The 11,761-nt window shown below is 36.9% G+C and overlaps 1 protein-coding gene across 9 annotated transcripts in view; it reads right to left on the bottom strand.

Annotated features, from left to right (window-relative positions):
- Positions 1-11,761, bottom strand: part of LOC139981342 (solute carrier family 4 member 11-like) — a 196,503-nt gene that overhangs the window by 4,346 nt on the left and 180,396 nt on the right. For all 9 annotated transcript variants that reach the window (XM_071993710.1, XM_071993683.1, XM_071993720.1 and 6 more), the window contains 5 exons: positions 8,992-9,098; positions 6,951-7,116; positions 5,598-5,771; positions 4,744-4,939; positions 750-919 (listed from right to left, as the gene is read on the bottom strand). In XM_071993710.1, the coding sequence (XP_071849811.1) occupies positions 750-919; positions 4,744-4,939; positions 5,598-5,771; positions 6,951-7,116; positions 8,992-9,098 (813 nt within the window). The remainder of the gene's footprint in view (positions 1-749; positions 920-4,743; positions 4,940-5,597; positions 5,772-6,950; positions 7,117-8,991; positions 9,099-11,761) is intronic.

Genomic DNA, 11,761 nt, shown 5'->3' with positions numbered 1-11,761 from the left:
CTGCAATTTAAGAAAGAGAGCAAGAATTATTTATGGTTGATGGAGGATAAGAGAACTTTTTGTTATTGTAGTTTCAAAACAACCTGTAACTGTCTTTTCTCATTCTCCGGTAAACAAAGATCACCCGTGACAGAGCCTTTCACTGCTGTTGTTGTACTTTTGTTCCAGCAATCGATTTCTCTGAACATACTAACTAATATTCAAAATAGGATCACAATCATGATATCCCCTTCCCTAACAGCTGTTTATTGTGGCAATCAATTGTAAGGCTATTTAACATACTGAACAATTTTCAAATTATGGTTACAATTGAGACACACCTCTTCCCTTTCCCATTGCATTCCTTCAATCAATTTTATTAAACATAATATATGATTTCAAATAATGTCATCAGGTTGAGATATACCCCTCCCTCCCTCCCTAAGCTGTTTGCAACAGTACCTTTTTTATTTTTAAAAGCATGTGTTTTACATTGCATATACAAAAGCAACCCAGCTACCTACTGTAAAGGTCAAAAAACCATATTAACAAACTGGAAGCCCTAAGGGTCATTCCATAAATTAGGGCTCCAACTTGCAATTCAATCCACCATCACACTGTGAATCAGTAACTTCTGAGTAATTATAGCACAGGTTAAGTCATTACTTGGTTACATCTGGGTGTCATAAAGTTGGGTCCCAGCATATTAATGGAATGACCCCCACCCCCCCCCCCACCACTGGGTGTATTTCTGCGAGACCAGGACTCACCTGACTGGTATGAACGTCAAGAGAAGGACTGGAAAGACCATCTTCAGGTACGGCCACGGAGAGAAACCGAATCCACAGAGGATTGCCAGTTGAATGACCTGCAGGGTGGTGAAGACATGCATCTTACGTTGAGGTACCCGTCGAACGTAATGGTTGGGAGGATAAGCTGCCTGTAAGAGGAAGAAGAAAAAAGAAATTTCCTTTCAATCATAAAATCACTCAACCAGCCCAATACCCTTTCCACTGTTCAGCGGACCTTAAATTTGCATGCTTGAACCAACATTTGCATTGGGCAACCAGGCAGTAGGATTGAGACCATCTAAATAAGAGTAGCATGCCAATCAATAGATGTCAAATTGCAGATTATGACATTAAGTGTTGCGAGAGGATTTTCATAAGTTTAAATGACATTTCCATTAACTCCAAAAACAAAGGAAAATGGGTAAATATCATGAATATATCCTGCATGTTTACTTTTTCCATTTCAATCTACAAATATAAGTGTTTGATATCTCTAGAGATAATGTGTCAGCTTGAAGGATGACTAACTGTTGCAAAGAATTGAGTAGTTTTTATTATTGCAACAGTTTGAAATTTAAACTGTATTTTCTACCTTATAAAATAGAAAACCAATTTGAAGAGAAGTACACTTCATATTAGTATTGAAACAACAAAGAAAGAGTTGTATTTTATGGCTACGCTTACATGACTGAACAATCAGAATCCAATTAATGTAGAATATCCTGGACTTGTCTTGTTCTCAATTCTGTCTAAAGGAAGGCAATCTGTCATCACATACAATCACTGTTAACAATCAATTTTCAAAGCAAGGGTGCTTTGTCAACCTTTCATCCATGTTCATGATGTTTACATATTTGAATATGAAAACAACAGGAACAGTTCATTACTTATTAATTACCAACAATTGAAAATTTGGGTTTGATTAAATTTCTAACTGTAAAATAAGAAGAAATGGAAATTCTATATTGCAACATTTGGAAAAACATTATCATCGAAGGACAACAGAAATAATTTACTGCATGTTAAGATGAGTCGTGGGGGGTGGGACATTTCCCTTTTGATGTCATTGGGATCCAAATTTCCATAATAATGCAACATACAAATAATGTTGTTGGATGTCTTACTAGGTAGAAGAGGGCTCAATTAATGTGTGTAGCATATGACACTACTATATTGGACCTCGTAGTAGGCCTACATGTTTTTAAACCATTGACTATATAGTGACAAATTGCTGTAAATTATATTTCATCTGAGATTGTACAATTACATGAGGGTATACTAAGGGGACACCCTCCAATTTTGAGGAAAAACCTGAAAAGTACCTTATGCATGAATCAAAAGTGCCAACCACCTCCCTAGCTCCCCCTCCCCCTTCACACACTTGAAACATTTTTTATTCTGGCTGTCTATTACTTTTACTTCTATCTATAAAAACTAATGAGTACAAACAGAAGAATAAATTTTAACTGCATGATAATCTAGCTAGCTCTCTTACTTCACCTGCATAACAATAACAATTAATTTTTCCATTTAGCACAATAACAATTAATTTTCCCCCTTTCGAACAATAACAATTTATTTTCTCCATTTAGAACAATACAAACTCCTCAAGTCTTGGTATGTACAAACCTCTGAGGTTTAACTGATGAATAGAGATCATGGCATGTGTTGTTTTACTTATCTTAAATTGAACAGAAAATATATGACCCATATGCACATGGAGAAAAATGGCATGATTTTACACGTAATGTGAAAGAACACTAAGAGATACTACACGCAAAGCACACATTATTGTGTACACAAGGACTATATGACAACAGCGAATGGTGGGGAATCTTTTATTTTTATTCTTTTCATTTTGCGATGAAATCAACTTGTTGAAAGGTTCTTCTTATCCTACAATGATACAGATATATGTGGTCAACATACAGTAGCCATGTTACTATGAGATAAGTGTGAGAACAGAAAGGGATATAATGATAATTGCAATAGGCATTAGCCTACAGGTGGACCATAGGTTGGTTGCCCCTACTGTAATGAATGGTCCGTAGATGAAGTTTCCTCCATGCATTCCTCTTTCCCTGACCTTACTGTCTCTACCATATTCCTGGTTATTCTGGTCATACTTGGTTCACCATATAAATAGACCAATATTGCCTAATACACCACATTATTCAAGAACTGCTGGAAACGAATTGATGGGCTTACGAAATGTGCACAACTCCCAAACCTTGTAATATATTATGGATCTCCCACGCCCCATATCTCCAGGTTTGAGTACAAATTTTAAATTAAGAAACAAATTTGGATGCAGGTAGCTGGATCATTTAATTAGGGTCCCCTGTTTATAGCAGATCTGCTTTTGAGGACACTAACATTAAAAACATACAACATGCATGCAATAAAACATATTTTCAAACTTAAGATTTCCTTTGACTGTTTGATAGTTTAGCTCATCATAATACTCACACAATGTCTAGATAATAGCTGAGTTGCTTTTCCATTTATAAGGGGTTAGCAGCTGGTTTAACTATAAGAGACGTTGTATACTTGTATCAGAGTATCATGATTTGATGCATGTTCTCTGGGTAAAGGTTTTCTAGTTTTCCATGGTTTCAGCATTGAAATTCATTTTTTCCTAAATGTAATTAACCCAAATCGTCCACGAGAGTAGTTCTCAGAAAGTTATTTGAAACGGTGCTTGAATTGTGCAGGCAACTTCTGGCTTTTTTAAAAAATTCTTTGATGAACAAAAAATTGAGTAAACAAAGCTTGCTTATACCAGGTTGGTGCATATTAATTCTCCCATCCTCTTTATCATGTTCACAGCTAGTTGTTGTTAAGTGAAGGGGTAATGGCATGATCAAAGCCGTGCGGAGAGTTTTAATGCATGACAGCTCAGGTTGTCAAGGATTAACACAATCGTTTAATTTCATGGCAGAGAGAATTTCTTTTTTTTTTAGGGGGGGAGGGGGAGGGGAGGGGGATGGGAGAAGAGAAATTGGGTATTAACAGGTTGATTTCATGCCACATGAGGCAGGTGTGTGATGTGGTCTCTCTTCTTACCCTATCTGCTGCTTTCCTCAAGCAGAATAATCTCAGAAACCTCTGTACATAGAAAAGGAAACCTGCATAAAGTCCAGGGTATGCTAAAAAAAAAGGCTTAATAATGGTCACACAATAATGAACATCACCACGGTCAAGTCAGGACTATTTGACTGCATGTTTACAGATATTAGCTTTATTTGTTCTCTTATTGTAGTAATAAGATGACAAAGGGCAAGTATGGTGTAGTGAAAATAAAAACAAACCCAGTTTTCGCAATTTCAAAATATATGCTGCACATTATATGAAAAGGGACAAAAATACTTCCTCTGAGGAAGGAAATGGATTGTACAAAGGTTTTCCATGAACATCATTCATTGCTCTTTTTTGGAGGGGGGAGTGGGACAAGGGGGGGGTAAAAAGATATTGCCCCTTGATCTCCTACACTATATTGATAAAGCTCTTAATGTTATTGGAATAACAGGATGATCATGCACAAGAACTCCCAGTTCTATATAAAGTCCTGTCTGTTTTTTTTGCTCTGGTTTACATTAGCTCCTGTGAATTTCTGCTCATAATTCTGAATATAATGCACAGGAAATTCTTATTATGCACGCACCTAGTCAGGAAGAAATATTGATAAACACTACTAATGCAGCAAGTGCAAGGCCAACTGGTATAGTCTGTACTTTGAAGTTGATAAGAAGAACCTTTTCAGGATGTCTTCTTACTTCCGAAAGCTAAGAATTACCAATTCCAACATGTGGCAGAGCTGCACCAAACTAACTGTTGCATAACATGCCATTGTAGGCAAATGGTATACATTTCTGTTTTTTACCAAACTTCTCTATGGTTTTAGCGATGAGGCAAGGGAGTGGGGTTGAGTTAGGGTGGGACATTGTAAGGTGATGTTGACAGTTGCACCTACCTGTTCAGTTATTAGCAAGACAACCCTCTCAAAGAGTTGATTTCCGTCTAGCGAGGTGTATCCTACGTAGAGGAACAAGCCGTACAGCACCGGTGTGGGGATGAGCTGCAATGGAGAGGGTAACATCAAGAGGGACAGACCTATCATGATGTGAGCTATTAAGGCGCAAAGTCTTGTTTCCCGTACCCTAACAATTCTGCAAGAAATAGTGGGAAAAAATGACAGTGAGGTGAGATCTACTGAAGAAATTACAAACATCCATACACTTTAAGTCTAGTTCTCCTGGATGGAACCATGAATCCAGCCATTTTACAACACAGAAAGTATGTGCTAGCATGTGCGTTAGTGTCCTCACTCCCAAGTTTTAATCAAATGAGAAAAGGGAAAAAAAGTTCTGTTACAATTAATATCGACAATGTGAAACTACATAATACATTTGTGTGGGTGTAAAGCAAATATACATTGAGGCAATTACGTGATATTTCATCTGCATATTCAATGGAACTCAGTTACAGTACTCAGAATGTACGTTTTACTAACTTACCCCCTCCCCCAACCAATATGAGCGTTATCGCATTGATCAGAATTATTAAACTATATTTATTATATCAGGTATAGTGCTTATCATGGAATGTGTCCAAAGATCTTTCCAGGAGAGCTTCCATGAACATCTCATGTAATGGTGAAATTTATTCATGGTTTCATATTGATGGCCACACACTATTAAACCCAAACTAATTAACTATTTTCAGATGGGCAAACTACAAGTGACAAAGCAAAAATGCTGCCAGTTATCCAACTGAAATCGAAATTTTGTTGTAGGCAATGGAATAATGAAATATTGAAGGATTTACATGTGATTGACATGTCCCTGGTCAACTCTTTCCTCCACATCAGCAAGAGCTCTAACATGGAGTGGAGAGTGGGGTAGAGCCGCATGGACCCATGGAAGACCAAAGATGGACAAGAAGCCATTGATGAGTGCAACTACAAAGAGATCCAGGTGGTATGCTGCCCCCTTCTTGAGCCTGTGAATGAGAAAATAATAATTTATGATATAAGATGAAGAAACTAGATCCAAAGCCTGTATTTCATACCATAAAATAATATATACATATAATATATAACATATAATATATACTATATAATATATATATAACATATAATATATACATAAAATAATATATAACAAAATAAATCAAATTAAATTAAAAATATATGTTATCCAATAATGTATTACATGTTTATTCTTTCTTCAAATCTTGTCAGTTATGATGAAATTACAGGTAATGTTCATAATCTTGGTATTAAGCTGGTAGGGATACTAATGGGTCTGCAGTGTGTATGGTGATGTTGAATGGGATTCTAGGATATCTTCAAATGAAGAGAAGGCTTTTTATTTAAACAGATATCCATCCAAGCTCCTCTTCTATTTGAATGTATGGCCCGGTGACTACCTGGGGGTTCCTAAACTTTTAGATATACATTTAAGATACAGAAGTCATTAACAACCTTCTTTTCCGATTACCCATCGGCTTTATTCAAGAAATGTTGAAGTAACTATAGGCTACACATGAAACTGTTCACATACTTCATCGCTCCCGACTGTCTCGATCGATGAGAAGCTTCATCAGGTGCCTCAAGATTAGAAGGGAGACATTACTCACAGGAAACTTACTCTTTGATTCATTTTGATCTACAGAGACAGGGAGAGGGTCCCTCACTAAATCTGTTTTCTTATTTACATTTAAGCAGCTGATATAGAGTTAGATTGTATCTGTCTTGCCTCTGGGTCCATTCTACAATTGACAGAGCTGATAATTCAGAGGACTGTCTATCATAATAATTGTTGTGCAAACATGGCAGAGCTGTTTAAAGTCTGCTTCATGAGTAGAAATTAACCCAAACTTCTCTTTTGTGTGTGATCTCTCTGGCAAACCAAAGCAACTCGCAAGTATATGCTAAAGCTTGCGGTAAAGGGATATGTTTTAGTTCACATCTATACACTGTTTTCTCATCTTGAATTCACCTCTGAGCCCCTCAGTAACCCTGTTTACATCAGGCCTGAAACAATAGCAGGGAAGATGGAACGTTTCAATATTTACTTAGTGGGGGTGGTGGCAGTTGGGGGGGGGGGAAAGGGTTATACTAGCAGATAGGATGAAATAAGGGGGATTTACTCTGCACTGAGAGAATTATAGACTTACTTATTGGCTGGCCTGTTCACCATAGCACTGGATATATTCTGATCTATGAAGAATAGCAGTGACAGGCAGAAGCCAAGCCCCATTGCCATGAAAATCATCGGAATGTCAACTTGCTTCAGTTCCGAAAAGTCAAACAGATTTTGCTGTTTGTACTTAAATTTTGTCACTGTTTGAAAAAAAAAGAAAGGTAAATAAAGTTATGGTTAGGTTAGCTTGATAAAGTCTTATGAATGAAATCTTACCATTATTCTTTCATGGATTTATTAAGATGGGATACCTTGTTGAACTTCTTCTTGGCCCCTCCCCCCCCCCAAAAAAAAGAGATGCTTTCAACTGGTAATTAGGCATCAACATCAAACCAGTTTACTGGCAGTACTGACGTATACCTCAATCATTTGTTTAAGCTTAGTAGGAGTCCCAAGCTAATCAGCTGTATCTTCTATGACTCAAAGTGATGTACCACTAGCTGCATGACTTAGCATTGGATGTTCAATTTGAAAGGTGACAGAAGCTTCATTCAGGTTGTAAATATATTTACCACTGATCTAAGTCATTGATTCAACAAAAGTAACTATAAACTAACGATACAGATTTTGTGTGCAAGGGTATTTGTATGACAGGACATGTTAGTACACTGTAAAGAAAACCAGTCTAGAAAATGTGATATGGCTATTCAAAGGGTTGCTTAATAGTCACCAGGGATGTAAGTGCAGCCAAAAAAAAAAACCGGAAAACTATTCGGAGACCCCGGGTGAATGCCGTCCTAACACATCCTACTCCTAGCTCTGACTACTTACACACTATCGTTATGTTAGGCTAGCTCAGAAGTATTAGCGCTAACACATCTTACCCCTAGTTCTTACTACTTACACACTATCGTTATGTTAGGCTAGCTCAAAGTTACGAATACGTCGCAGCAAACTACGGAATAAAAAATTCGAATGCGATCACAAATATCGACTTTCATATGCGTATCCCGTAGATTTCCGCCGCTCACAAATATCACAAGCGTTAATTCCGAAAGTTATGTCGTGCACCAGCAGTTACGAAGATATTAATTAGCAGTCCAATCAACGTGAATTAGGCAAGGTTTTTCAACGACAGAAATGAGCTATGGCGATTTGAAGTTCGCACGTACGCAACGATATTCACATGGCACAATGTTGTACAGTGCAATGCGATGATGCGAAACAGGAATGGTATTTTGATTGATCGATGAGTGAAAGTTGAAGTTAGCTTGCTGCAACAGGCCAGGCATTTTTGCCGCATTGTGTCTTTGATATTCGAACAATTTTGTGGAACTTTATTGGAATTAAAAAAAAAACGGATTTCCGTAAAAATACGGAAGACTTACATCCCTGAGTCACATCTAACGAGTGATTAGCATAAAACAACCATGAAATATATACAAAGTCCTTCAAAGAATATATTAATGTGAGCATCATGCATGAAGATTCTACTGTGACTCATACTTACTGTAAGAAGGAATGGAACTGTTTTTACTACATTTACAAATTTGAACAATGGAAATTAACTGACTATTTTTTCCAATAGATAAATGTGAAGAGATCATCAAATATTTAGTCTCTTTTCATACTCCAACAACCAAAGCAGAGTGTGTCATGAATATTCCAGAAAGTGTAACCCATGATTAAAGGAGTCTCTGTGTTAAAAAAAAATTGTCACCGTCCATAAATAACTGGAAAAAAATAATTGCATTTGCTAATTAATCCCTAGAATGTTGAGTACGGACAAAGCATCTCCTCTTAATTCCCAACTCCAAAATCTGACGACACTGGACGAACCTTCCAAGCTCTTTCACCGTTCATGATGTCGATCCTTAAATAGATGCAGATTGCCAGACATCAAACTTCCCTCAATTTCTGCAATTATTGTGAAGTGTAACCTTATATTTTCAGCCTCGCTTCCCCCCCCCCCCCCCTCTGTTGTTGTATATCATGTAGTGTTACATCCAGAGCCACGCATGTACTCCCTCCCCCCCCTCTCATTAAAAGGTAAGGGTAATTAGGTTTACACTTACATTGAATATCCCTGAAAATGAAAGAACCAACAAAAGACATAGTGAGCACAGCCACCGGTAATGAGTAGTCCGCTAACGCCTCTCTCTTGCTGACATCCAGGAATGGACTATAGTGTAAAATAGAATAAAAAATAGATTATTATGAAGCATGTTTGCATAAATGAAAATATGATTGGGCATTAATGAAAACATTATACCTATATAGCTAGGGACAAAGTGATTTTTCACCTTGTCAGACTATCTTTGCCTTACTGATTTTTCTCCCTAATAAACCATTTATAGTTAGATTACTTTAAGTATGTTTTTCTACCAAATTTAGTTTGTCACTGTAAGGAAGAGGAATTAAACAGCAAGCAACAGTCGGTAAATTTTCAGGAAAGAATGGGTGTTTGCATTAGCGTCATTTTGGGTTGCATTTTCAAAGATCAGCTTTACTATTCAACGATGATGAAGGATGAAATACTTTTCAAATAACACTTTCTAGTCGGGCTTTTGTCAGAAGTTGTTAGAATCCTGAGCTATATTTGCCAAATCAATGAGGTGTTGTATTTCAGGATGGCACTGAATACATGAAAGAAGTGAAGAAAACATGAATGATCTAACTACTTTACAATATGTTGCCCACCGCTGAACTTTTGAAGTATTATTGTTAATCATAATGTATTTAGCAATGCAAAAATGAAGTGTTTATAGATTTGTTCCACAATGACCCCATCATTGTGGAACAACGGCTCCTATGAAACACTCTGTAACCCTGCATATATTAGAAAGAAATTTTGTTGCATATATCACTTTACCCTACCCACTACAGAATCCTTCCCCTCCCCTTCCCACCCTATCCCATCCTATCCTACCCCACCCCACCTCATCTCACCCTCTACTACTTGGAATAGCCCGGCCAGAATTATGAATCATACACCAGTTTCTCTTAACTGCAAGATGAAGTGTGCAATAAAACATCACCTGATCATCACTCTTACAAACAGTATTATGTAGAAGGATGTTAAATTCAGCATCAATATTCATTTAGAGATATTTGAATCAATAGAGAGTGACGAACAAGGGTCTATGATCGAGCCTTCTTGAGTCGGCTACTCCTTTTATGAGTCCTGCTGTTCATCAGTCACTGAGAAATGTCACTCTCAATACTCCGCAAGGAACACCATGTAATTAGATTCTACCCATCCTGTATCAGTCAAATTTATCTTGTGACTGAAAGTGATCATGGTATTCACATGGAAGGGAAATGTTGGCCATCCAAGCCTCTCTACTATATAGTTCTTGTTTATATCATTGGCAAAAATGTCATACTCTATTCATTTGTGGCTGTATTAAGTGTGTTGCTTCTCTTTGACATATTAAAGAAGATAGCAACCAATCCATATTTTTCTCTGTCATCTATCATTACTTTGAGAGCTAACAAAATTATAAGAAAAAAGTAACTACCCAAAAATAATTGAACACCCAAATTGTGATTATTTGAGATCAGAAAGCTTTTTTTCTATTTTCAATAGAAATTTTTGTCTATAGTCAGGACTGTATGTTACATGCAAACATGCACTTAGAGCAACATGATTCATTTACTGACATAAACTAGCCCTGAGTCAACTATATAATTGAAAAACAAGTTTAAAAGCATGAAATCACCTAGCTATCACAAATCATTAGTATGAAAGTCCCAATAGGTAAAAAATTACGCAAAGCAAATCGCAATAAACTCACAGTATCAGTTTGAGCGATAGAAATTCTCTTTTTCCTGCTTCTAAGATAAGCTTGCACCTCATAACCATTCAATCCAAGTAATATCAGTTTGACCATCTCAATAAATTTAACACTTTATTTTAGTTCAGCAATGAACGGTGCAACAATGTACTTATAACGGAAGCAGGACACTTCGCCCAACAACCATTTCGCCCAACTGCCATTTCGCCCAACCTTACCATTTCGCCCAACCAGCCTGGTCATTTCGCCCAACCAGCCTGGTCATTTCGCCCAACCAGCCTGGTCATTTCGCCCAACCAGCCTGGTCATTTCGCCCAACCAGTCTGGTCATTTCGCCCAACCTTGATTAAATATGATATTTCAAAAGGAAACGTTCGGGAATTGTTAACGTTACAGGATACGAACCGAATATTAAGGAAACTTGAGGATTGATCAGTGTGTTAGGGGTTAGGTTTGATAGTAAACGTTCGAATATTAAGGAATATTAAGGAAACTTGAAGTCCTTTACTTTGTATAACTTTAGTAAGGAAACGTTCGGGAATTTTTAACGTACAGGATACAAACCGAATATTAAGGAAACTTGAGGACTGATCAGTGTGTTAGAGGTTAGGTTTGATAGTAAACGTTCGAATATTAAGGAATATTAAGGAAACTTGAAGTCCTTTACTTTGTATAACTTTAGTAAGGAAACGTTCGGGAATTTTTAACGTTACAGGATACGAACCGAATATTAAGGAATCTTGAGGATGGATCAGTGTTTTAGGGGTTAGGTTTGATAGGTTTGATATAGTAAACGTTCGGGAATTGTTAACGTTACGGGATACGAACCGAGTATTAAGGAAACTTGAAGTCGTGGTTAAATTGATTACATATATGATTACATATGTGGTTACATTGATAAAGTGGTTACTTTGATTAAATATAGTAATTCAATATTACGGACGGGTTTTATATATTTTTTTTCAATTTAATAAGGAAACGTTCGGGAATTGTTAGTCAGTAGGATGGATCAGTATTTTAGGGGTTAGGTTTGATAGGTTTTTATGAA

The sequence above is a fragment of the Apostichopus japonicus genome, chromosome 2, assembly GCF_037975245.1.
Source record: "Apostichopus japonicus isolate 1M-3 chromosome 2, ASM3797524v1, whole genome shotgun sequence".
In the NCBI taxonomy this organism is placed as follows: domain Eukaryota; kingdom Metazoa; phylum Echinodermata; class Holothuroidea; order Aspidochirotida; family Stichopodidae; genus Apostichopus; species Apostichopus japonicus.
The sequence above is the reverse complement of the archived record's forward strand: the minus strand, read 5'-3'. Positions and strand labels throughout refer to the sequence as shown.